The sequence below is a fragment of the Mauremys reevesii genome, linkage group 4, assembly GCF_016161935.1.
Source record: "Mauremys reevesii isolate NIE-2019 linkage group 4, ASM1616193v1, whole genome shotgun sequence".
Lineage (NCBI taxonomy): Eukaryota > Metazoa > Chordata > Testudines > Geoemydidae > Mauremys > Mauremys reevesii.
In genome coordinates, this window is record NC_052626.1 from 121,543,551 (window position 1) to 121,571,455 (window position 27,905).

Genomic DNA, 27,905 nt, shown 5'->3' on the forward strand with positions numbered 1-27,905 from the left:
TCGAGGAAGAACAGGGGCCTCCCCCAGCAGGGCTGACAGGAGCCATGCTGAGCTTGCCCAGCTGGCAGCGTCTCCACCTCAGGGGGTGTGGAACAAATTGCCCCAGGCGATCTGACAGGCGGCTTTGTGCCCAAACTCCCTCCCAGAGCCTGCGCCCCGCACCCCCTCCTGCACTCCGAACCCCTCATGGCCAGTCCTCTGCCTAGAAGCAGCAGGAACATGTCGCTGCTTCTGGGGAGCCACACAGAGCCAGGTAGGGAACCTGCCAGTCTCGCGCCAACCAGACTATAAACTGGACTTTCTATGAAGATTAGAAATGCCGGTTTATAGGGCGTTCCGGTTGGTACAGGGCCAGATAGCACCGCTTTTCCTGTATTCGAACTGTAGGGATGTGTTCAGTGTTTGGACTTTACTGAGTGCTTGCCGGGAGAGAGACGTTAGCTAGTGTGAAGGGCTGGACTCCAATCAAAGGTGTGATGCTCGGCCCCACAGGAGAGGTCCATTGACACCAGGTGGACTATTGTGAGGCATTGAAGAGGATGAAAGATGTTGGCTGTTCTGCCCTTGCATAATAATGGAGATATACCCATCTCCTAGAACTGGAAGGGACCTTGAAAGGTCATTGAGTCCAGCCCCCTGCCTTCACTAGCAGGACCAAGCACTGATTTTGCCCCAGATCCTTAAGTGGCCCCCTCAAGGATTGAACTCATAACCCTGGGTTTAGCAGGCCAATGCTCAAACCACTGGCTATCCCTCCCCTCCTCCCTCATGCATGGGTCATGAGAGTGGATTCCTCCCACTGGCTGAGTTTACAGCTCAGAGCACACAGCAAGAGGGGGATAAAAACTCCTAACAAGGAGGAACCGGATCTCTGTGCTGCTTGGACTCGGGGGAAGGGGGGAGGGACAGTGAGGTTTACTAGACATAAGTAAGAGATCCCCAGGAGCCTTAAAGGACGTCTACAGCTTGTTTATTATAGAAGCTTCTACAGTAGAACCTCAGAAATGCGGGAATGGAGGTTGTTCGTAACTCTGAACAAGACATTATGGATATCAGCCACGGGAGCAGGGTTGGGGCTGCAGACATGGGGGGCGGGGTCAGGGCTCCAGGCGGGTGGGAGGGTCGAGGTTTCTGACCCTCAGGGCGCCAGGGCTCCTGGCAGGGGGCTCAGGGCTTCTGTCCCACACCAGGGCTCAGGGCTTTAGACCTGGGGGAGTGCCTGGGCTCAGGGCTTCGGCCCCGCAGTTCCATTCCCAGCTTCAGCCTTGCGGGGGACACAGGGGCTCAGGGCTCCACACAGCTCTGCTCCCGGTTTCAGCCAGGGTGGGCACTAGGGTTCAGGGCTTTAGCTACGTGGGGAGGGGATGCTGGGGCTGAAACCAGCGCTCCCCTCATAGGTAAAGCCCCAAGACCCAGAGCCCCCCTCAGGCCTGAAGCCAGGAATGGAGCCGCGGGGCTGAAGCACTGAACCCCGGAGCTCCCCCCTGAGTCTAAAGCCTGGGCCCCAGTGTTCCCGAGGGTCAGGACCCCACTCCCCCGAAATCCTGACTCCCCTGTCAATAATTCTCGTTTCCTTTCCCTACTTAATACATCTGTAGATAGTTTGTTAGGGGATAGGCTGCAAGCCTTGGCCTTGGGGTGAGATCTAAGGTGCAGCTGAGCTGGGGGAAGTGACTGGTCCTTTGGGACTGGGAGTGACCTGAACCTTGCTGTGATCTGTGGTGAGGGACCAGCTACCACAAAGGTGGATGGGCGGCGAGACAAATCGACATGCCCAAGGGGACTGTCTGCGACTCCATGTTCAGGCTGTTGCAGTGCCAGATACGTTCACACTTGATACTTGGCTGTTGAAATCTAAGCTCAGAGCTCAGCCAATGTGGGGTGTAGGCCCTGCTCCCACCAGTCTGCCCTGAGGTTGGGATGCAGGCTCTCGCCTCACTGCAGGCAGCCGTACTGGTGGTTTCAGTCGGTAGGAACCAGCCTGAGACCCAGCAAACTCATCTCACACAGGGGCACTAAACAGTCACTTCTGGCCTGGACGAGACTTGAATCAGTGACAGAGGCTCTGCGGCCCCAACCCTCATCCCTAGAGATATCCAATGTCCCCTCCCCCTCCATAACTGCTCCAGTACAGCCTCATGTGCACTCCCATGTGCTTAACGTGACTGTCCATGCAGTGCCATGTGCTGGATGACATGCTGCCCCACAGCATCCTTCCCCGACATCTCTGCTCCCTGAAGGCCGGGCCAGGCTCATGCTGCACCAACGAGTTAAAAGCTAACCCAAGGGGATTTCTGGCTCATTTCACACCCAGAAACGGGCTGGGAACTTCGCAGAGGAAACCAAGAGCTGAGAGGCACTCTCAGCAAATTGTCATCTGGAGACAAGTCAAGGAGCTGTGGGCTCGATTCTAACGCTGTTTACTGAATGGAGCAGCTGCTTACGAGGCCAGGGCATTTGGCTGGGCTTGGCTCAGTTCATCCCAGGAAGGTGAATTTCCTAGCGGCGTGTCGCACTCTGCACTCAGTACTAGCCTGCTGGACCCTGCTCCAGACCAGGAGCGCCCCAATCCCCAGCGCTGAGCACCGCTGCCCCCAAAGTCCTGTGTTCAGTGTCCCCTGTGAGGGGTTCTCTGGGGCTGGGCTGGAGAGGATGTTCCCAGGGCGCTGCACCTCCCTTTCCTGGAGGGTTTCCTCCCAGACCCGGGCTGACTGATCCCAGCTTGTCCATCGCTTGCCCTGCCCTCGCTGCTGTGCATGGGGCTCACAGACCGATGTGCGCAGGCCTCTGGCCACAGGGCCCCGGCTGCTCCAGTGCTGACTTACCCCGCCCCAGCTCTCTCTGGGACCCCTGAGCAACAGGGAGCAGGAGGCCCTGAGACCCTTCCCTGAGAGCCCACCCCCTAAGTCTGCAGCCCCCGGAGGCGGAGGGGGTTTGGAGAAGGCCCCCACCTTTGGGACCCCTAGCTCCAACCCCTCAGAGTCCCCCCATGTGCATTCCGGTCTCCCCCCACCCAGGGTTAGCAGCAGTTGTACAGGAGACCCCCAGCCGCCCTGGTCTCCCTTAGCACGTCACCACCGGGATGTGGGCAGTCAGACCTAGTGGTCAGAGCAGGAGCCAGGGCAGAGTCCCAGACAGGCCAGAGGGCAAAACCGAGAGTCGAGTGAGCTCAGACATGGGAGACAAACTTAGAGCAGAACCGCGGATCGATAACCAGCATTGGGCCAGGGCAGCAGGAAGCTCTCTGACCACAGCCAGGTGGGTCTGTCCAATGGACGACTTGCTGTGCCCTGTGCCCCGGGCCCCAGCGTTCTGCCAATCAGCTCCCAGGACTGGGGCCTCTGGCTGAGGCCAGCTCCTCGTCTGACCCCAAGTGGCAGATTGGATCTTACAAGTGCTAAAGCAGCCCCGGCCAGCACAACCCCCCTCGGTACTTACTTGGGTCAGACTTGGAGAAGGTGTCCTTGTCCAAGAGGTGCCTGGAAGGAAGCAGAAGAGAACAGGTTATGGTGAGACTCCAGCTGCTCCCCAGCAAAAGGGGTCCCCATAGACTGTCTCTGAGCAGAGGCACTTCACAGCCCTGCCAAGCTCCAGCCTGAAGTGGGCATGACCCACATCTGGGTCGTAGCTCCCTCCCACTGCCAGCCGCCTCTAAGCTCCGGGCCCTTCAACCCCTGCCTCCTGTTCAAACTGCTCCTCTTCCTCGGCTGCCAACGCAGCTCAGTTCTGGTGTGCGGCACTCCCTGGCCTGAGCCCCTCAATCCCAGCCCTGGGCTCCCACCCCACACACTGCTCAGCTGATGTATTTCACTCCTCACCCACTGCCCCTCTGCTATTCCAGTCCTGGGGGCTCTCACACCCAGCTCTGCCAGTGACCCTCAGTCCTGACCTCCAGATCTGGGCTCCCCACTATGGCTGTGCTAATGCACCACAGCCCTTGACTAAGACAGGGCTTCTCCGTACTTCCACAAATGCCAAGAGAGTCCAGGAAAAGCTGCTGCTACCACAAATATGCCAAACCCAACATTTGTGGCCCCATCTCTCCCACAGCGAACTGCAGGGCTCAGCCAGACCAAGCACATCACAGCAGGACCTACGGTAACGGCAGCATGGCCACCGATTCGATGGCCCCAGGCATCCCTGCTCAGCAACCGCTGTCATCCCCAAGCCCTGGCCTGTGTGCAATGAATTCAGCGGGTCTCGGCCTCCTTTCAAACACACAAGCTTTCACAGAAAACCAACATGACAACCTACTTCCTCGTTTGCAGCCTCAGCAGAGAGCCCAAGGGTGAGTGGGCTGTGGAGACTGGAGGACAGACCTGACAGGGCAGGGCTGAGATGCCCTGGCAGGGGTCAGTGGTAGGAAGCCTGGCTCTCCCGGGCTGTGATGGGCAGTGTGATTACTGATGCTGTGGTGGAGCCTAGGTGTGCCAGCGAGGGTCAGAGCCCGTCACACCGGTGCCACACACATGTAATGAGAAGCCAGGCCCTGCCGTGGTGAGTGTACAATCTACATAGCTGCCTGTTCGCTGGAGACAACTGGCACGATTGGCCAGAATGCCCCAGACCTCAAAGGAAATAAACCAGCACTCAGGAGCTGTGCTTGCCAGCACAGGTGTGCCAGACCCCAGCTGGCGTAAACCAGCACAGATCAGAGCAGCTGATTTGCACCATCTGTGCATCGGCCCATGGTTTTCAGCAGTTGCTGGTTCTAGAAATGAGAGAAGGCAACCCCACCCTAAGTCAGTATTTTCTCTCTGTCCCCTCTCCCCCTCCCTAGCCCCAGTGCAGGCAAGTTATCAGAATATCACATGTGCTTCTCATTACTGTCTCCTGATACTTGGGATTTACCAGCCCTCCCGCTCCGGAGAAGGGCTTCCCCTGCTCGCCAGGCATCTGCAGTGGGCTCAGACACCGGGGAGGGGGATCCAGCCACCAGCGTAGCAGAGAGAGGACGATGCGCTTTGCACGGCAGCCCCTCAGGCAGGAGCACATAGAGCTGGCAAAGCTGCGTCCAGCCCCTTTCTCCACACAGCGGGGGGAGCTGAGCTCCACCGAGTGCTGCACGTGGTACAAGGAGCAGGATTGGCTGGGCTGTGGCTAGGATACAAGATTGAATTGTTGCCAGCGAGCTGAGGGAATATCCCAAGTGGGCTTTGCTAATGCACAAAAAGCAAAGTAGCCCAAGGCCTTCCCGGAGCCTCACCCCCTGGGATCTGCCAGGGCATTCAGAGACAACAGGGCTCTGCCAAAGGGGGCATGTGGTGCTGCAGGGAAGGCAGAGGGCAGGAGTCCTGGATTCTAGTCCCTGCTCTGGTGCTACCTCAGTGTCTGGTCTGAGGCTGCTGTTTAGTGCTTTGAGATCTCCTGTGACGATCGCCATTACAGCCTACAGATTATTGATTCCTCCATTGATAACATGTGCATTTCCCTTCGACCGCAGGAAGACTGTCAATCAAAACAATGGTCCAGACCCTCCATGGGTGTCTGCAGATGTAGCTCTCTGGTTCAGATGTTGCACTCAGTTACACCAGTATAAATCAGGAGTGAACCCAGTGGAGAGATTTCAATGGACTTACTCTGGATTCACACCACTTTGACAGTTTTATTGTCTCACCAGCGTAAATCAGGAGTGACTCCACTGGGCCCCGTTCTCCTCTCATTCCCCTGGTGTAAATCTGGAGTGACTCCAGTGAAGTCAATGAAGGGACACTGGGGTAAGGGAGAGAACCCAGGTCCTGCTCTCAGCCAGGGCTCATGCTCCCTCCCAGAGGATGCAGCCCCCTCTCAGCACCGTGCACCCTGCAGCACCCTACACGGCCTGATGGGCAATACCAGGCCTCAGACACTTGGCACAGGGGGCACTCAGCCTCTGTCCCCATTGCCCGGCTGCCCAGCGCTCCCAGGGGCTGACAGAAACCGACCCAAGAACAAGCGCCAGCACAGGAACAGCCAGGATGGGGAGGCAATGGCAAGGGATGTGCCACATGCCATGGAGAAGGCTCAGCAGGGCAGCTCTAGCAAAGCTCCCTGGCATGGCAGGGGTTAAAGGAGTGCACCCCTCCCCTTCCAGTAGCTGAGCATTTCCGCTCCTCACAGCGCAATGCACCAGACCCTGCCCCCCGCCCCCGCCCCCGACTGATGGGAGAGTCCCTGGCACCAGGCTGGTGGATCAGCTCTGCCATTGCCCAGCTGGGAGATCTGCCCGCGAGCTGCACTGCCCCTTCAGCATGGTGATCAGGAGTGGAGCACTCACTCGGGGCATCCCCATGCCTGCAGGGCAGTGAGGAGATCACCCATGGCTTCCCCACACAGAGAAAGAGCAGGCAAATTGGTTGAAACAACAGTAAAAAACAGAATCATCAGGCATATGGACGAATACAATTTGTTGGGGAAGAGTCAACAACATCGCTTTTGTAAAGGGAAATCATGCCTCACCAATCTACTAGAATTCTGTGAGAGGGTCAATGCATGTGTGGACAATGATGATCCAGTGGATATAGTGTACCTGGACTTTCAGAAAGCCTTTGACAGTGTCCCTCACCAAAGGCTCTTAAGCACACTAAATAGTCATGGGATAAGAGGGAAGATCCTCTCCTGGACCAGTAACTGGTTAAAAGACAGGAAACAACAGTTGGAATAAATGGTCAGTTTTCAGAATGCAGAGAGGTAAATAGGGGGGTCCCCAAGGATCTGTAGTGGGACCAGTGCTGTGCAACATATTCATAAATGATCTAGAAAAGGGGGTGAACATGAGGTAGCAAAATTTGCAGTTGATACAAAATTATTCAAGCTAGTTAAGTTCCAAGTTGAATGTGAAGAAATTGCAAAGGGATCTCACAAAACTGGGCAACAAAATGGCAAATGAAATTCAACACTGATAAGCATAAAGTAAAACACATTGGAAAAAATAATCCCAACTATACATATAAAATGATGGGGTCTAAATGAGCTGTTACCACTCAAGAAAGAGATCTTGGCGCTCTGAAAACATCCACTCAATGTGCAGCGGCAGTCAAAAAAGCAAACAGAAGCGTTAGGAACCATTAGGAGAGGGAAAGATAATAAAACAGTAAATACAATGCCATGATATAAATCCATGGTACGCCCACACCTTGAACAGTGCGTGCAGATCTGGTTGCTCCATCTCAGAAAAGATATATTAGAATTGGAAAAGGTAGAGAGCGGAGCCATAAAAATGATTAGGGGTATCGAACAGTTTCTATATGAGGAGAGATTAAACACACTGGGACTATTCTGCTTAAAACAGAGATGACTAAGGGGGGGATGTGATAGAGGTCTATAAATCATGACTGGTGTGGAGAAAGTGAATAGGGAAGTGTTATTTACCCCTGCACATAACACGAGAACTAAGGGTCACCTGATGATATTAATAGGCAGCAGGTTTAAAACAAACAAAAGGAAGTATTTCTTCCCACAATGCACAGTCAACCTGTGGAACTCCTTGCCAGGGGATGTTGTGAGGGACAAAACTCTAACAGGGTTCAAAAAAAGAACTAGAGAAGTTCCGGATGGATAGCAGACAGGAGTGGCTAACGGGAATTTTATGGCAGAGTTTAGAAGGGGAGTGTGGGGGTGGGGGCTAGATACATTTAACATTCTTTAAACTTAAAGCCAAAAACACCCCCTGATAAAAACAAAACATCAACAAAGGACCCAGCTGCAGGAGCAAAAAGACAATGCAGGCAAAAGTCCAGCAACAGAGTGGAGGCTACCCAGTTTATTGCACCCAATGCAGCATGTATGATTACTTGTCCTATGGGCAGGTGGCGTATGTGTGCATTCGGTGCAAGGAGCTCCTGGCCCTCAGAGACTGAGTACAGGCTTTGGAGACCAGAGTGGCTGAACTGGAGGAGCTGAGGGAGACAGAGGGGTACATAGTTTCTTGACACCTTAAATGACTGCTTCTTGGAGCAGCTGGTCCTGGAACCCACCAGAGGAGAGACAATTCTTGATTTAGTCCTAAGTGGAGCACAGGATGTGGTCCAAGAGGTGAATATAGCTGGACCATTTGGTAATAGTGGCCATAATATAATTAAATTTAACATCCCACAGCAGCCCAACACTGTAGCATTTAATTTTAAAAAGGAGGACTACACAAAAATGAGGAAGTTAGTTAAACAGAAATTAAAAGGTACAGCACCAAAGGTGAAATCCCTGCAAGCTGTTTGGAAACTTTTTAAAGACACCATAATAGAGGCTCAACTTAAATGTATACCCCAAATTAAAAAATATAGTAAGAGAACCAAAAAATGCTACCGTGGCTAAACAACAAAGTAAAAGAAGCAGTGAGAGGCAAAAAGGCATCCTTTAAAAAGTGGAAGATAAATCCAAGTGAGGAAAATAGAAAGGAGCATAAACACGGGCAAATGAAGTGTAAAAATACAATTAGGAAGGCCAAAAAAGAATTTGAAGAACAGCCAGCCAAAGACTCAAAAAGTAATAGCAAAAAAAAAATGTTAAGTACATCAGAAGCAGGGAGCCTGCTTAACCCACCCAACAATATTGTTAATCTTTCCAGCTATTCTCTTAGCCCAGCAGAAGAATCTATCCTATCTCGGGGACTCTCCTTTTGTCCTTCCAGATCCACGAATAGGTACTTTAACAGCAGGATAGCTAACCTGGTGGCTATCCATTCAAGTGACACCATCACAGGACCTAATCACATCAGACACACCTTCCTAACCACTCAGTGACAGACTTGCTCATCTCATGATATTACTCTCCTGTTGTTTTGTATGCATACTCCACCTTTTCATTTCTCTGTATGTATAAATATCCCCTGTCTGTGTGTTCCATTCCTAAACAACCAGTGGGGCCACTTGATGGTTGAGGTGCTAAAGAAGCACTCAAAGACAATAAGGCCATTGCAGAGAACCTAAATGAATTCTTTGTATGGATCTTCTTAGCTGAGGATGTGAGGGAGATTTCCAAACCTTGGTGAAAAATCTGTCCCAAATTGAGGTGTCTATAGAGGAGGTTTTGGACAAATTGATAAACTAAACAGTAATAAGTCACCAGGATCAGCTGGTATTCACCCAGGAGCTCTGAAGGAACTCAAATGTGAAATTGCAGAACTACTAACTGTGGTTTGTAACCTATCATTTAAATCAGCTTCTGTACCAGATGACTGGAGGATAGCTAATGTGACACCAATTTTTTAAAAGGGCTCTAGAGATGACCCTGGCAATTACAGGCCGGTAAGCCTGACATCAGACTGGTTGAAACTATAGTACAGAACAAAATTGTCAGACACATAGATGAACACGATTTGTTGGGGAAGAGTCAACATATTTTTGTAATGGGAAATCATGCCTCACCAATCTATTAGAATACTTTGAGGGGGTCAACAAGCATGTGGACAAGAGGGATCCAGTGGATATAGGGTATTTAGATTTTCAGAAAGCCTTTGACAAGGTGCCTCAGCAAAGGCTCTTAAGCAAAGTAAGCTGTCATGGAATAATAGGGAAGGTTCTCTCATGGATGGGTAGCTAGTTAAAAGATAGGAAACAAAGAGTAGGAATAAATGGTCAGTTCTCAGAACGGAGAGGGGTAAATAGTGGTGCCCCCCAGGGGTCTGTACTGGGATCAGTCCTATTCAACATATTCATAAATGATCTGGAAAAAGGGATAAACAGTGAGGTAGCAAAATTTGCAGATGATACAAAACTACCTAAGATAGTTAAGTCCCAGGCAGACTGCAAATAGCTACAAAAGGATCGCTCAAAACTGGGTGACTGGGCAAATAAATTGCAAATGAAATTCAATATTAATAAATGTAAAGTAATGCACATTGGAAACCATAATCCCAACTATATGTATAAAATGATGGGGTCTAAATTAGCTGTTACCACTCAAGAGAGAGATCTTGGAGTTATTGTGGATAATTCTCTGAAAAGATCCACTAAATGTGCAGTGGCAGTCAAAAAAGCAAACAGAATTTTGGGAATCATTAGGAAAGGGATAGATAATAAGACAGAAAATATCATATTGCCTCTATATAAATCCATGATACGTCCACATCTTGAATACTGTAGGCCGATCTGGTCACCCCATCTCAAAAGAGATATATTGGAATTGGAAAAAGTTCAGAAAAGGGCAACAAAATGTTTAGGGGTATGGAACAGCTTCCATATGAGGACAGATTAACAAGACTAGGACTTTTCAGCTTGAAAAAGAGATGACTAAAGGGGGATATGATAGTTGTCTATAAAATCATGACTGGTGTGGAGAAAGTAAATAAGGAAGCGTTTAAAACAAACAAAAGGAAGTATTTTTTTCACACAATGCACAGTCAATCTGTGGAACTCCTTGCCAGAGGAAGTTGTGAAGACCAATGCTATAATGGGGTTCAGAAAAGAACTAGATAAATTCATGGAGGATAGGTCCATCAATTGCTATTATCCAGGATGGGCAGGGATGGTGTCACTAGTCTCTGTTTGCAAGAGGCTGGGAATGGATCACTTGATGATTCCCTGTTCTGTTCATTCCCTCTGGGGCACCTGGCACTGGCCACTGTCAGAAAACAGGATACTGGGCTAGATGGACCTTTGATCTGACCCAGTATGGCTGTTTTTATGTTCTTATCATAGACTATCAAGGTTGGAAGGGACCTCAGGAAATCATCTAGTCCAACCCCCTGCTCAAGGCAGGACCAATCCCCAGACAGATTTTTACCCCCATTCCCTAAATCCCTCAAGGATTGAACTCACAATGCTGGGCTTAGCAGGCCAATGCTCAAACCACTGAGCTATCCCTCTCCCCCTTATACTACAGATATATTCATTTGCAGATTATTTATTATCAGGGAAGAGCCTGAATCCATAAAGGTGGGAAGGGGGTGGGAGTCAGGACTCTTGGGTTCTATTTTTAGCTCTGGTAGGCAAGTGGGGTCTAGTGGATTAGAGCAGAAGGGGCTGGGAGTCAGGATTCCTGGGTTCTCTTCCTGGCTCTGGAAGGGGAGTGGGGTCTAGTGGATTAGAGCAGAGGGGAAGAGAGCCAGGACTCCTGGGTTCTGTTCCTATCTCTGCTCTGCCACTGACTTGCTCTATGTTCTTGGGCAACTCACTTCACTTCTCTGTGCCTTAGTTTCTCCACCTATAAAAGGGGGACAGCATGGCCCTGCCTCCCAGACATTTGTAAAAGCACACGGGGATGCTGTAATATTAGTCAGTTCCAAGGCCAGCAGAGACTATTGTGATAATCTAGTCTGGCCTCCTGGATAACCCGACGGTGGCCCAGCCAGGCGTGAGCCCAGGATGTGGAGTTTCCCCAAGAGTTGTTGGCTGCCCAAGCACCTAATGCAGTGAAAGGGAAATGATCTCAGGGCTGGCTGGCTTTGGCTGGGAAGATTCAGGATGCTGGGCCCGGGCCAGGCAGGCAGTAGTGCTGGACTCACATACCACCTTTCTGCCAGGGATTGCTGGGCACTGCCCATGGGCAGGCAGGTATCAATCATCCGCTTTTACAGACAGTGAAACTGACTTACAGGGGACAAGTCCAGGGTCACAAAATGAGTTGGTGGCAGAACTAACAAGAGATGCCAGGAGTCACAATCCCCCCGCCCTGCCCTAACCCCCAGGCCACACTCCGCCTCAGATCCAGGACTGGGATCCAGGAGTCCTGGCTGCTAGGCCCTGCTCCCAGGTGGCGCCTTCAGTTTTTGGTTTCTGGCTATTTTTAAGCCACTCTGCAGGTTGTCCCAGGAAAGGAGATTTCCCTCTTCCTGGAGCCATCTCTCTCCGGACCCGTTGCTGAAGGGAGATGGTGCCTGCACAGCGACTGCTCAGCACTGTCAGGCCCTGAGGCCTAGTTAAAGAGATGCTGAGAGGTTCTTTGGTCTGGTTTCCCTGGGCTGGAGTTTCCCACCACGTCTCTTAATTAGCCCGGACAGGTTTCAGGAGGTTTTCTCATTAGAGCGAGAGCTCATTCTGTCAGCATCTGATACTCCCATCGACCAGGGCTGGGACCCATTCCAGCTCAGCACATCGATTCACAGCTAGCTGCACTCCTGTAGCCCTAGGAGTTTTCTTTCTGCCCCAGGAGAACTGCAAAGGCCTCCAGCTACGATCAGCTGAGCCGGAAGGACTGGGGCGGGGGGATTTTGATTGTATGTTTTGTGTCTTTTGCCCTGATCCACACACCTAGAAACGCTGACTAGTCGCTACAGCAGGGCAGTAGGCACCAGGGCTCCTAGTTTTATTCCCTGAGAAGGGATGTTAACCACAGAACCCTGGCCAGTCTGCTACTCAGCAAATTGCTCTCCTCCCCTGTGATTGTTTGGACTGTTGTTACTGTCAGCTGTCCAACAACTGCTGGGCTCCGCCCTAGAGGTGGCTGCATTTCATGAGAGCCCGGTGGAAACTGCAATCATTCACAAGGAGAAAGAAGAGACGAGTAGGCTTCCAGCAAGTGGTCCATGAGTCTACTAGTGCCTTCCAGCTCTTTAGTTCCAGCAGTAGCATTCGATACTCTTAGATCCACAGGTCCCAGGTGCAATCCCTGCAGATGGCCCATCCAGGAGCACTGTTACCTATAGCTCTTGCAATGCAGATCAGAACTAGCCTGTTGGCCCAGCATGCGCTGAGTGGGGACGCCCCGGACACTGTGTAAGTGTAAGCAGAGTCAGGATGAGCTCTACCCTGACATCTGGTGGTAGATTATGGGGAGTGCGGAAAGAAGTTTCAAATATTCTCATTAGCATTTCAGTTATTTGCATGGGCACTCCCACCCCACTTAGCATACCACAAAGCAGCCTGGGATGGTTATTTTCACAGCTATGGGAGCCCCAATTTTGTTGTTATTGGGGCAGGAGCAATAAAATATTGTCATCCCAATTAAGTAAATGAGGAACTACAAAACTGTCTTATGATAGAGGGTTTCATTGTCAACTAAATAGCACTTGCTATTTCCAAAACCCAGTCAAGAGAGAGAGGCTGAGGACAGAGATCTATACTTGGTGGTGCAGGCTCTTTGTGTGAACCAGAAGCACCAGTTCTACCTGTGCCTCTCTCCACTGTGGAATGTCAGAGTTAATTTTTGATTCCCTTAAGAATCTAAATGCAGGTTACCGAGCTGAATTCACTGGTACTGGGGCTCCCCTACTAAGAGCTAGAATCACTAAGAGCTGAAATCACCAAAGAGCTGGACTTGCTGAGCTGAGAGCACTGAGCTAATGAGTGGGGGAGCCTGAAGCCATACTGTGGAGCAGAGCAGCTGGCAGAGCGGAGTGGAGCAGTTTGTGCAGCCACTGGGTGAGTGGAGCCAAGCAGCTCGCGAGGACGGCTGGAGTGGCTCACAGGACAGCTGGTGGATCAGAGCAGCTGGCAGAGCGGAGCAGCCCACAGAGCAAGCAGAGCTGAGCTGTTTGCGGAGATGACTAGTGGAAGCAGAACTCCACGAAGAGGCAGGGCAGTTGCCCCGAAACCACATAAGGTGCCCCTTTCTACCCAGGCTGGGGAGGGGGACCTCTGCAGAGAGACTCTTGAGCTCTGGGACTGCACTGACCTGGGACAGAGACTTTTGGATTGTGGGACTTTTGGGACTGTGGGTGATTTGGGGGTTGCTGGACTCAAGGGCCCCGAGAGAAGGACATGGCCCAATTTGCTGGAGTGGGTCTTTGCTCACGGTTTGACCTATGAACTCTAGCTGAGGTATTTTCCCAATTTAATGCTTGTTGTTTGTCATGTAATTAAACCTTTTCTGCTACACCAAGACTCTGTGCTTGCGAGAGGAAATGTGCCTCTTCGAGGCGCCCAGGGGTGAGTGTAAGATTTTCCCAGGTCACTGGGTGGGGGCTCGAGCTGGTTTTGCATTATGTTGTGGGGAAGGGACCCCTATGTATTGAACCCGGCCCTTGCTGCTATCGTTTCGGCCCGGCAGAAGGGTTACATTTTTGGGGGCTCGTCCGGGATTCCTGGGTCAGTACCCCTCGCAAGTACGTGTTGAGTGTTCCACTGTACTGGGAAATAATTGTGTTTATATTTTGAGGAAATTACTGTTTGTATAATGGCTAATATGTCGGGTCTGATGGGTCCCAGTCCTGCAGCCTCTAGCTCAGGGGTGGCAGCCGCAGCCTATGATTGGGCAAAAGCACTGGGGCATATATTGGAAAAGATTGTGCTGGCTTATGCTACGTCAAACTCGTGTCGTAAGTTAAGGTTATTTGATGGGGAAGAGGAGTTTGAACCCTGGTTGGAGCATACCACTGAAATGCTGCGGGAGTGGGCCGTACCCGATGTAGAAAAGCGAAGATGTCTAATAGAGAGTCTTAGTGGCCCAGCACTAGATGTAATTCGCACCCTGAAGCTAATTGACCCTGGGGTTAGTGTGCAGGACTGCCTAAAGGCCCTTGATAATACCTTTGGGAGCGTAGAGAGCCCTGAAGACAGTTACTGTAAATTCCTTGATTCCCGACAGCAAAGGGGTGAGAAAACTTCAGCCTATATACAGAGGCTGGAGAGACTGCTTCAGAGAGCTGTTATGAGGGGAGCAGTGACTGCTGAGCAGATGGATCAGACCAGACTGGCTCAAGTTGTAAGAGGGACTCAGTATCAGAACCCAATCCTACTTCATCTCCGACTAAGAGAACGGCAGGGACATCCCCCAAGTTACTCCCAGCTGATAAAGGAGGTCAGGGAAGAGGAAGAAAGGCAGGCTGCCAGCGAGTGTTGGGAAGCCCAAACATTGGAACCAGGCAGCACAACGCCACTGCAAATGGCCAGTGTACTGATGGTGAGCACCACAGAGGAACTTGCCCAACAAATGCAGGTCCTGACGAAACGGATAGCTGAGCTGCAAATCATCATTGACCGAGCTAAGGTTTCCAGGAATAAGGAGCCTCAGACTGTGACAATGGAGAAGTCAGTATCTAGAGCCACTGTCCCACCCCGGCGAAGCGGGAAAGGGCAATTCTTTTGCTACCGGTGTGGTCAGGATGGGCACAGTGCTGCTAACTGCCATAAGGAAGAGAACCCCTCCTTAGTGTATGAAAAGCTGAGGAGAAGTTGGGAGAGACCCAGTAGCTGCCAGAAGGTCTGGGGACGGAGACCACCTAGACCTACAGGATTTGAAGATTCCCCCAAAAGAGACCGTCCAGCTGGGATCCCTGCAGGACTGATAGGGCCGCGAGCAGAGGTCATGGTGAGGATTGAAGGGGCGGAGTGTAAAGCCGTGCTTGACACTGGATCTCAAGTGACTATTATATTTCAGTCATTCTACCAACAGATGCTTAGGCACCTGCCCATACAGCCACTGACTGGCATTGGTCTGTGTGGCCTCAGCATGGATGAATACCCCTACCAAGGGTATGTCATAGTGCACCTGGAATTCCCAGAGGAGGTTGCTGGGGTAAGGGAAGAGGTAGACACAGCTGCCTTAATATGCCCTGACCCTAAAGGGACCTCTGATGTGTCTGTGCTGATAGGGACCAACTCCAGTCTCTTCAAGGTGCTCGCGGATTACTGCAGACGACGGGCTGGGGATCAGTACCTGAGTACCCTGATGATCCATACGCTTTGTGCTGAAGCCTATAGGAAGATTGAGAGTGCTAAAAAGGAGACATCTGAGCTACCGATTGGGGCACTGAAGTACATGGGCACAACCCCCTTAGTAGTGCCCGCAAGGACAGAGCAGGAGGTGCTTGTCATGAGTACCAGGCTGAAAGGCAGTAAAGGGGCACTAGCAATGATAGAGCAGCCAGTTGAAGGAGAGCTCCCGGAAGGAGTGCTGGTCCCCAGTGGAGTCATAACCCTACCTGCTGAAGCCCAGGAAAAGGTGACTATACTGATTGCTAATGAAACAAGTAGAGATGTTGTTGTGAAGCAAGGACAAAAGATAGCAGACCTCTTCGAGCCTGAATCAATTGTAAAACCCCAGTGTGAGACTCAAGTTCCGACAATAGACCCAGCAAAGTTTGACTTTGGAGATTCACCATTGTCCGAGGAGTGGAAAGATCGCCTGAGGAGGAAACTTTGTGAAAGACCCAAGGTGTTCTCATTGCATGAGTGGGATGTGGGATGCGCAAAAGGAGTAGAGCACAATATCAGACTACATGACTCCCGACCTTTCAGAGAGAGATCTAGGAGGCTTGCTCTTTCCGAGATGGAAGATACACTCACTACATGGCCCCGTCCAAGCAACTACAGAGAACTCAAGACTTTCCTTGGGTTTAGTGGCTACTACCGCAGATTTGTGAAAAACTATGCTACAGCTGTAAAACCCCTCAATGATCTTACCAGGGGATATCAGTCCAGCAAGAACAAATCTAAGACCAAGAATAAAGGGCCTTCCGTGCAGAGACACTATGGCCCCTTCGAACCCTTTGGGCCATGGTGGAATGAGAGATGTGAAAGGGCTTTTCGAGAAATCATTACTTGCCTAACTCATGCCCCTGTCCTAGTCTTTGCTGACCCAAGCAAGCCATTTATCCTGCATACTGATGCCAGTTTGGAGGGTCTGGGAGCAATACTGTACCAGGAGGTGGAAGGCAAGCGTAAGCCTGTAGCCTTTGCCAGCCGAGGACTGTCTGATAGTGAAACCCGCTATCCCACCCACAAGCTGGAGTTCTTGGCCCTGAAATGGGCCATCACTGAGAAATTTCGAGACTACTTGTATGGTGCTCAGTTCCAGGTGTGGACAGACAACAACCCACTGACTTATGTGTTAACAAGTGCTAAACTGGATGCTACAGGGCAAAGATGGGTGGCCGCTTTGGCTAGCTATGACTTCAGCATTCAATACCGATCAGGGAGAAGCAATGTAGATGCAGATGCATTGTCCAGGCGTCCACAAGCACCAGGAGTTGCTGTGATGCCCACGGATGGAGTGAGAGCTATTTGCAGTGTGAGTCGCCGAGAGCCAGAGACCCATGAGAGCCTTCATGGATGCGTTGCTGAAGCTTTGGGCCTGCCCCCTGAATGCGTGCCTTCGGCTTCAGTGAACTATATTGCTTTGGACCAATCTCCCCTGCCCGTGCTCAATGCGACTGACTGGCAGGAAGCCCAGCTGCAAGATATTTCCATTCGTGATACGCTACTTGCCAAAAGGGAGGGGCGAGGCCCAGCTGCGGTTGTTCCACCTACCCCAGAGGGCAAACTACTGTTGAGAGAATGGACCAAGCTAAAACTGATTCAGGGAGTGCTACACCGTGTGACCACAGACCCTCTACAAAGGCAATGGAACCAACTAGTGCTGCCAAAAGAGTACAGAGCCCTGGCCATGAGGGCCCTGCATGATGACTTTGGACATTTAGGGATGGAGAGGACCCTGGAACTTATCCGCAGTAGGTTCTATTGGCCCCGGATGGCTGAAGATGTTCGCAGGAAATGTGAGACCTGCGCTCGATGTGTCCAAAGGAAAACTCTGCCCACGAGGGCTGCATATCTGAAGAACATCACCAGCAACAAACCTCTGGAGCTGGTTTGCATTGATTTCTTGTCTTTAGAAGTGGACAAGAGGAATATTGGGAACATTCTAGTAGTGACCGACCATTATACGCGATATGCGCAGGCATATCCCACACGTGATCAGAGGGCCACCACTGTCGCTCGAGTACTGTGGGAAAAATATTTCTCAGTTTATGGATTCCCAGCCCGGATACACTTGGATCAGGGACGAGACTTTGAGAGTCACCTTCTAAAGGAGGTGCTAAGGATAGCAGGAATTAAAAAGTCGAGGACAACGCCGTATCACCCGCAGGGTGACCCTCAGCCAGAGAGGTTCAACCGAACTTTGTTAGATATGTTAGGGACTTTGTGGCCAGAGCAGAAGGCAACCTGGAGCCAACATGTTGCATTTCTGGTGCACGCCTACAACGCCACCAAGAACAACGCTACGGGAGTCACCCCATTATGTTGTGGGGAAGGGATCCCTATGTATTGAACCCGGCCCTTGCTGATATCGTTTCGGCCCGGCAGAAGGGTTACATAAGGAAGGGAGTGCTACTCCAAGGGGCTGCAATGTAGCTAAACCCCTGACTGAGAGGGGTGCTCAGAGCAGCAATGACAATGGGGGTCTAAACCCGAACAATGTGATGTGACCCTGTAACATGGAGCCATGCAGCTGCCTCCCAGCCCATGGCAGCAAGAGGCGGGGGGGGGAGGGGCGCAGGAAGACAGAGCGTGGACGCTGGGCTAAGGGAGGCTAGAAGGCTGCTTGTAGGCAATGTGGATGGGGTGGGTTTGGTACTGTTTGGGGGAAGCGTGGGGGGTGGGCAGGGAAACCTTTCCAGAGACCTGGGTCAGCAGCAATAGTGCAGACCTTGAGAGAGGCTGGGGAGCAGGCAGCTGAGAGGCAGCAGTGGGCGGAGGTTAGAGATCTTGGATGTAGATGGGGTCATGAAGGCCCTGGGAGACCAGGGCAGTGATTTGGGTGGACAGGCCAGAAGGCAGCTGTGCCCACGTCAGAGAGCCTGGAGGGGGCTCAGGGAGACTTGGGGGCCCCTGTGAGCACACAGGTGATTCCACCCAGGGCAAATGGAGAGAGCAGGAGACACAGGGCTGCATCAGGGGCAAAGCACCACGAGGGCTCAGGTCCCTGGGGAAGCTCATCCAGGGATCCCCAGCTGGGGGGGAGCTGTTTGCTGATGGCTCAGTCCTGTCCCTCCTCCCCCACTCCGTGTGGTGCATTAGATCAGCCCATCGGAGCACGTCCCAGGACTTGGCAAGCAGCCCCAGATCTCTAATGGGCATCAGCTGATTTGTTAGCCGAGACAGATTGGCCCATTAATCACACATGGGCAGGCCAAGGAACCAGGGCCTGGAGCTCAGCTGGCGATGCCGGGAGAGGAGGGTTGGCTGCATCTCCCCTGCTTCCCCTTGGGAGGCCTGATCTGACGAGAGTGCCCACCTCAGCACAGGTCACCAGGACGATCAAACGCCACAGCCCCCTGCGCTGGAGAGGTGCCCTCGGACGAGCGCCAGGCTCTTTGTACCGAGGACAGCTCAGTTGTGGGCGGAGCGCTCCCATGACTCTCGCCTTCCTTAGCTGCTCCTAAGCTCACCAATGGGGGCAGCTGAAGGACCCTCAAATTCCAGAGCAGATGTTGCAGAGATCCCCTAACTGGGCTGTGCACAAACTGTGCTGCGGTCCCAGAACTGCTTCTTCCCCGGAGCCCTCCCCAGGACACAGCTGGGAAAGGCCCGGGGAGCTGGGGGAGCTTTGTCTCTATTTGCACCATTACAGCCATGGCGTTTGGTGCTGCGCATCCCGGCATAGGGAAGAGCCCCTGTCTCAGGGAGCTTACAGTGGAAATAGACAAGCTCAGCACAAGGGAGCTGGGAGCCGGAGGCAGCGCAAGCAAGCCCCCGAGGTCAGCCAGCGACTCCTGGGCGGAGTCAGGAGTTGAGCCCCCAATGCCCGAGGCCCCGTGCTCTGCCTCAGCCGCAAGCCCAGCGCTCCACTCAACCAGGCTGGAAGTGCCGGGTCAGTTTGCTGCCCTCATACTGCTGAGCACAGCAGAGCACCAAGCACCTGCCATGCACATCTATAGAACGACCGTTGTGTCGACTGAGCGTGCCCGCACCTCCCTCGTCCCGCCTCGTGGCCAAGCAGGGGACTCCAGTCTCCAGGACTTTCCAGGCACCCAGCTCACCCCTCGAGCTACTGAGCCAATATCCTGTGGCCAAATGGGGAAGAACCTTTGGAAGCTGGGCGCCGTGGTCTCCTTAACCAACTGGCTGATCAGCCCTGGGCCAAGAGAGGATGACGAGATTCCTCAGCACGGCCTCCTTTATCTCTGGGGATCTCCAAAAATACTTCTAGCACCCAGATGCCTACCAAGTGCAAAGTGGCAGCCAGAGATGCTGTGCCCAGCTCCTGTCAGTCTGCAAATACAGCCGAGCAAAGATAAGTCCCCACTCCCATGTCCCTCTTAGCACCTGCTGTATGTCAATAGCCTCACTGGCCTCTTCCTCAGGCGCTTCTTAGGGGCCCAATCCAGAGATGTGCTGAGCACATCCAAAGGGGTGCTCAGCTCCCTGCAGGACCATGTCCTTAATGCATGTAGGAATTTATCCTTTAGGAACCATGTGCTACTGGCAAGCTCGGCTGGCTGCTCACAGCTGATGGCATTCCAGCCACCTAGAGGGCAATCGGAGTAAAGAAACACGGGGACGCTGTGTATGTACCTCAGCATGCTCGGGGATGGGCTCCGCAGGGCCCCGGGTAGGAATGCTGAGCTGCTCCAGGAGCAGGCCTGTCAGCCAGAAGGATGAAGAGAAGAACACAGCAGCAGAGACCACGGGGAGGCTCTGGCCCAGCCCAGCACCAGCTGGCAGTGGCAGGAGGCAATGAAGGGGCTAGCACAGGACTGTTAGCTCCGGAAGAGCTCTCTGCCCACTTGCATTGCCCTGGAGAGTGGTGAGAGAGCTTCGTTCTGGGGGGCTCTCAATACTCCCATCCCAGCCTCGCTGCAGGGAAAGGGGAACGAGCTCTGGCTGGGAAGAAACCCCTGCTCGGAAGATCCACCCACCCCAGGACCAACTTGAGCCAAAAGGAGTTGCTACAGAACACAGCGGCTATGGGAGCACAGGATCTGTGGGAGACAGCCCAACCAGAGTGTAGAACTAGACCTGATGAGCCACCAGGGAGATGGTCCACATGGGACCTAATCCTGGTAGGTCTTTTCTGTCTCTATATTATGATTCTAGGAGTCAGGCCATGGAGAGCTCTTAGCAGTGACCTTCAGTCCCAAAATCCACCAGCAGGGGGTGCTGCGGGGCACAATCCGGGGACACTGGCTGTAAGGGACTACCAGGGACTTAAATACCAGCCTCTGCCAGGAGGGGGCGCAAGAAGGGACTGGTGCAGGAGCGCTGGCTGTACGGGAAGTTCCCAGCTACTCCAGTGCCGGCCTCTGCCAGCAGGGGGTGCTCTGTTATTGAATCCCATGTGGAAGAGTCCGGACAAAGTGGAATTTTAAGGAAACAAATTCCACCTATGATTTGGGGCTAGGGGAATGATTTTTTGTTTTTCTCCTAAGAGTCAGGCTGTTTAGGGGTAGTGCAAACAGCTGAGGAGGGGAACACAAAGGAAAGGGGGGTGGGGAATCCATCAGCCCAGGTCCTTAACAGAAAAAAAATCAAATCTCAAATAAACAGGAAAAAAAACACTTGACATCACAGTTTCTTGGCTCCCCCACAAGTTTTTCTTTTTGAAAACCAAGGTCAAGTTGTACAGCTCCAGACAAAGACCCTTCATTTTCTGATCCAGCGATTTCCATAGGAGAGGGATTCAGAATTAATTCCTTCGCTGGTTACAGTGGCAAATCAGACATCAATCACCATGCGAGGAACTCAGACACACACAAGAGACAGGAGGGAAAATTATCGGTCAGATCCTCAGCTGGTGTAAATCAGTGTAGCCACCTGTCACGAATTTACACAGACTGCCAGATCCTGCTCTCACACCATTTACACCAATAACTACTCCAAAGATTTCTACAGAGTCACTCTTGATTTACACCAGAATCACTGAGATCAGACTCTGATCTCATGGAGCAGGTTTAACACCAGAGTAATTCCATAGCTATAGGTAGTGACGTGGGCGGGGTGGGGGTGGGGTTTCAGGTCATGAATGTGTTTGGAATCTGAAATTCTGCTCAAGTTCTCCCTCCTTCCTCCCCCCCCCCCAAGTGAAATGGAATCACTTATCTCAAACACTTCTTAAGAAGCAGGCTCTAGGTGAATTACAGCAGTGCGATATAATCACAGTGAATACAGGCAGGGTTAGAAAAACAGTCCAACTTCTGCGGAACGGAAAGAATTTATTTTAATTTGATTTTTGTATCTTTTCTCCTTCCTGGGGCAAAACACCCCCAAACAAAAACAGCTTCCTGCCCAGCCACTGTTACAAGAGGAACGCACCCCATGGATTATATATAAGGAGCTAATTATCTGACTTGCTACACAATGAATGGTTGGGTGAGTTCTGCGGCCGGAGGCACTGCTAAAAGCGGGTGTGTGCTGCGTGCATGGCTGCCCTGGCGAGAGGATGTGGGCCTGTTTGGTGGGCGCTGAGGCGAGCCAGTGGAGAAATGCTCTAATCCTGCCTAGAGGCCCCATGGGGAGCTGCTCAGCTGGGGCCCTGCCAGCTCCAGGGTTAGGCAGTGCCCCTGTAGTTTTTCCTTACAGTAGAACAGAATCAATGGGCATCCTGTGTCTGATTTACAGCCTCCATAGACAGCGTTGCTACTCCCAGCCTTCGCGTGTCCCTTAGCTGCCTTAGACCTCACCCTCCTCCCCTGCAGCTCCCCCCACGCCAAGGACCCCTGAGCCCAGAACAGCCTCCCTGGAGAAATCCCCCAACCCCAGCTCCATTTGCTCCAAGTCGATATTACGGCTGAGGGATTGAAATCTGAGCTGGAGGCCGTGCGTGAGGCCAGCCCAGGCTGCTGAGATATTGCAGAAACAGGACTAGGACCGACTGACACCCCGACTGTTTTCACGGCTGTTCTCAGACTAGCCTGAAATTCTCACACACACATGTTCTAAAGCTGTGGCAGGGCCAAACACCTGATCCCGACCCTCCAGAACTTTGGGACGGTTCCAGGCCAGATCCCAGCTCTGCCGGTCTCCACACTGCACCGTTCTGCTCTTCGGTGGAGATGGCTCTCTGAGAGCAGGGGAGAGCCAAGGAGCATGGGGTTAGGAGGAATTTCATAGTTCTGCTGGGGATGGACCTTCCCTCAGTACTCAGGCTGGACCCGACATGGGTAGGAGATCCCAAAAAGCTCAGCTAGGGCCCACTGTCATTCCTCCCAGACCTCAGCACCTCTTGGGCTGCACTTATCAGCAGAAGCCCACCTGAGTCCCAGCCCAGGCTGCAGCCTCCTATCAGAGTGATAAGGCTCAGGCATGTGTTCAGTCTTGTAGGGGCTTCCCCAACACTCCAGGCGTTGGACCAGACGCTCAGCTGGTGTAAATCAGCGTAGTGATATTGATGTCAATGGAGCCGCAGTGCTTTACACCAGCTTTGTGGGTCTGGTCCATTGTGAAGCTCGCTCTTCGCTGGATTCGAGCAGCCTGATTCCTCTCTCACTGACACTGGTCCTACATGCGTGTGATTCCATTGACTGCACTGGAGCTACCAATGTAAGTTAGAGGAGAATCAGGCCCCTAGACGTTGTCACCCTGTCTGCTCCCCTTGGCAGGGCTGCTACCTATTTGTCCATACCCCCTGTTATCTCACCATCGCCGGTCCTCACCAGGCTACACCTGGAAAGGGAGGCTACAGCCCCCTTTCTCTGCTGCTTTTACCCAGGCTGTCATGGCAGGTTCTGTTTGGCAGCCCTGGGGACTGACGCCCTCTCTGTTTACAGCACGGGTGCAGCACCAGCAGGGCTAGCTACCCTGCCCTGTGCTTAGCCCTCTCCTGTGGTGCCCCCGTCTCAGTGTGAGAGGGGGTCCAGACTCCATGGCCATTCTGCTGGGACTCCCGCCCGGGGACAATTAGCACCAGCAGTGCTGGTGGCTGTGGTGACGTGGACGCGTGTCCATTAGTGACTGGACTGAGATCTGCCAACCAGGTGCCAGATGGCATCAGCTTCCATCCACATCAGCGTGCACTGGATTGGAGCCTGTAACCAAGGGGCAGATCTCATTTCCAGTCCCCACAAGCCATCCAAACCCACAGAAAACATCGGGCCAGATCCTCAGTTGGTGTAAATCCCTGGAGTGACACCAAATCATGCTGCCCAAGTCTTTGCCCCAGTTAAATGACTCAGCCTGTCATAATCCTCTCTCTGGGCAAGGTGCTGGCTCCCCTTTGCCCAGGAGCTAGGTGGCCCCCAGAACAGCCAGCTTGCTTTCTATTGCTCCTCAGCTGTGATTTGTTATTAAAATCTATTCGCTTGGGGCATCATATATTAGGGATTGGAATTTATATTCACCACAAGACTCTGGCAGCCCGCTTTTTCATTGCATCAGTGAAATAGCCTTTCCCTTCTCCCTGCAAGCAGGATCTCTCGGAGGCTCCCGGCAACCTAGGAGCACAAGTTCTAGCGACTGTCAGCGGGTCTCGTGCTCCTAAGTCAAGGCATTTGGGAAACAAAACCCACTTCTGCAGCTCGGAGCAGCAATGACAAACAGCCCCAGCTGCTCTCACCTGCCCCAATGTTCCCCAGACAGCCCCTTCCCCTCCTCTCCACAGCTCCTGCTGCATTCCTGGCCTCAGGCTGCTTTGCCCACCAAAGTCACTGCCACTGCCTGCCTCCCTGACCCCTTCCACTTTCCCGGCCCATCCCTTGGGAATGCACCTGGGCGGGGTCCCTACTGCCTGAGAGATGGACCAGCCCCGTGAGCGCAGGGGCAGCAACACTCTCACAAACTGTTCCACATGTTCCAGCCACCAGCAGGAGACAAAGCCACACTTGGCTACATGGGCTGGCTCAGAACTGATGGGCTCCTGCCTCCTGCCAAAGGCTTTCAGGTCATTGCTCTGTCTAGTTCCCAGCCCTGCACCAGACCATGTGATCTGACAGCCCGCCTCCTACAGGAGAGCAGGAGCCCTACATGCCATGTGCTCCCTTGTCCAACCTCCCAATGAGGCCATCTTGTCTTGCATCCTGCTAAAGGATCAGTGCTCAGAGGAGGGCAAACAGACACCGCTCACCCAAAACACAGCTGTCCTGTGCAACAGTAGAGTGACAGATGAGGAAACTCCTTCCTGGCCCCTGTCAGGCCCCCGTCCTTGGAATCTTGGCCATAGTCTGTTCTACTTAGATGCCAAAGCTGGAAGAGTGTGTGCCAAGGCAGCCATTGGTAACCTAGCGCACTAATGAAATGCCTCTCCTAATTCAGGGCACAATGGGAGAAGCCTTGCAGGCACAGATGGTACCTGCACGTCACTAGGTGTTGTGCAGTAGTGGTACTGAGTGGTTAGTGCAAGGGACTAGCATTCAGACCTGGACTTTCTGCCACTGAAAGGACCAGACCAAGGGTTGGCAACCTTTCAGCAGTGGTGTGCCGAGTCTTCATTTATACACTCTAATTTAAGGCTTCGCGTGCCGGTAATACATTTTAACGTTTTTTAGAAGGTCTCTCTATAAGTCTATAATATATAACCAAACTACTGTTATATGTAAAGTAAACAAGGTTTTCAAAATGTTTCAGAAGCTTTATTTAAAATTAAATTAAAATGCAGATCTTATCAGTTTAGTGTGATCCTTGCCCTTGCTTTTCCTTGCTGAGTTTTCCAATGTCTGGCACGTATTTGGATACTTTAAGCTGCACACAGGCTTCTGAGTGATCACTTGTTAACTGGCTCCGAGAGGGACAGAGGACAGATTTCGTGTGTGAAAATACCTGTTCACACAGGTATGTGGATCCAAATGCTGAAAGCATTGCAAACGCAATTTTCTTCAAACAGTTAAATTTCACTGGCAGGGACATCCAGCAGGTCAAAATAGAGGCCCCATGATCTCTCTCGGTGGCTTCAAGTGCGCTCTGCAGATCCACAAACTTTGATGTCCACAATTCTGAGCTTTTTAACTGAATGAGTTGCATTTTGAAATCTTCAACACTCATCCACTGAAATACAGACAAATCCAAGTCACTTTCATTGAACTTTTAAGGTTTAATTAGAAAAGAAAGCATTGGGCCAAATCGCTGGAAATCTTGAAATCTGTCAGAAAATTCTGATTCCATGTACTTTCCAATGTCATCGACATTGACAGTGCAACGTGTCGATAGCTCTTTTATGAGTTGGAAGTAGCGGAAAGTAGAAGTTTGAATATCCCTGGAAAAAACTGCTAGTTTCACAACAAATGCTTTCCAGGCTTCAAAAAGATCCAGAACTGTTTGCCCTGCACCCTGGAGACAGAGGTTGAGTTCGGGTTAGGTGAGCGGTGATGTCAGTTAGAAACATGAGCTTACACAGCCATTTGTCATCATCCAGTTCAGGGTAGTTTTGTTCTTTTTCTGACAAAAAGGCCTTGATTGCATCAAAACAGTTTACAAAGCACACCAAAACCTTGCCACCACTTAGCCACCGAATGTTGCTGTGAAGTGGGATGTCGTTATAAGCACTGTCCAACTCTTCTAGCAATGCTTGAAACTGTCTGAGTCAAAGCAGATCGAGCAACAAGGAAATTCACAATTTGCACCACTGTATTCATCACATTATTAAGCTCTGAATTAGAAATTTTAGCACACAGGTTTTCTTGATGGATGATACAGTGAAATTTGACTGTTGGATGGCCAATTTGATCTTCAAGTAACTTTACAAATCCCTTCTGTTTTCCGACCATGGCAGGCGCACCATCTGTTGTCACACACAATATTACTCTGATGCCAACTCCTCATTCTTCAAAATGGTTTACAAAACTTTCCAGTATATCTTCCCCGTTTGTTGTGCCATGCAGGGGTTTTAGGCAACAAAATTCCTCTTGGATTTCATCGGAAGCACAATATCTTGCAACAACTGCCAAACGTGGAACATCATTTATATCCACGCTCCCATCAACTGCAACACTAAACACTGCTGTGTCTTTCAATGCAGTCGTCTGCTTTTCCTTAATGTTTTCTGCCATTTCACTTATGCATCTCTCAACTGTTCATAGAATCATAGAAGTATCATAGAATCATAGATCAGAAGGGACCAATATGATCATCTAGTCTGACCTCCTGCAAGATGCAGGCCACAGAGCATGCAGGGCAGACTCTCCAGCCATACCCTCTGAAAAAGTTAAGAAATACATATCATTTGACCCATTGTACTATTTACCAGTGTGAATTTCTAGCCTAATTTTCCTAACAATTTATTATTATCCGTTTGTCCGTGTCCACATTAGCACTTGAGCTGAAATATCCTCTCTCTCTCCCTATCCCTCTGATATATTATTTAAAGAGTGTAATCATATATCCTCTTATCCTTCTTTTACTATTGAATTTCATCCAGTTACTAATACTCCAGCTTACAAGGTCCACCTCTGGATTTTCATTTCAATCTGTTCTGGCAGAGATGGGCAGTTCTTTCATTCTAGATATGATTGTATCTTTATTTGGCAAATCATTGAACAAAATCTCCAAACTGCTGAGAAAAACTTTGTATATATTCCCCATCTGTAAACGGCTTTCCGTTTTTTGCAATGCACTGTGCAATCTTGTAACTTCCTTCTGTAGCTTGATTTTTACTTACACTTAAGCTTTTAAAAACACTGCTTTGTTTCTCATAGGCTGCTACTGCCTTTTTGATCGATTCAGTCTTGTCTGCTTCGTCAAGAAAGGTTTTCTTGTGCTTCATTTCAAAATGTCGTCGAACACTTGACGTGCGACAAACAACACTTTCATAACAGAAAGCAGAAATAGCACAGTCCTTCTTTTCAATAAATCCAAATGTCCAAGCAGGCTGAAATGATCGGACATCTAGCTTCACTTTCTTAGGAGCTGCCATTTTGTCAAATGTTCCCTTCAACTCTCAGTGGGGAAAAAATGGCGATAGAAGGCAGGCACAAGGTCAAACGCAGCATAGTCTGACATAAGCAATTTTAAGATGGGGGTGCTGAGCTGCACCCAGGGCCGGCTCTAGGCACCAGCGTTCCAAGCATGTGCCTGGGGCGGCACTTTTCAAGGGGCGGAGCTCCGGCCTTTTGTTTGTTTGCTTGCTTTGGCAGCGGCACTCCGGCCCTCCTTTTTTAATTTATTTTATTTTTTATTTTATTTTATTTTTTTGCTTGGGGCAGCAAAAAACCTGGAGCCAGCCCTGGCTGCACCCCCTCTTGCCTTGTGTGCAACCCTCACTGTCCCAGGCTTGGGACAGTGGGCCACAGCGGGGAGGCTGCAGAGCAGTGATCCAAGGCCAGAAGCAGAGCCCAGGGTGGCCTGCAGGGACTCCAGCCCGGAAAGCAGGCTGAGCAAGGCTAGAGATCCAGACCCCGGCTGGCAGGA

General features: G+C 51.4%; 1 protein-coding gene across 3 annotated transcripts in view; it reads right to left on the reverse strand.

The window, feature by feature from the left end:
• The window catches only part of LOC120405189 (copine-5), a 201,430-nt gene that overhangs the window by 166,038 nt on the left and 7,487 nt on the right, over positions 1–27,905 (reverse strand). For 2 of the 3 annotated variants that reach the window (XM_039538573.1, XM_039538581.1), the window contains exon 2: positions 3,439–3,479. In XM_039538573.1, coding sequence (XP_039394507.1) covers positions 3,439–3,479 — 41 coding nt within the window. Of the gene's footprint in view, positions 1–3,438; positions 3,480–4,254; positions 4,398–27,905 lie in introns of those variants that run through there. The other variant, XM_039538574.1, reaches the window with a different exon arrangement.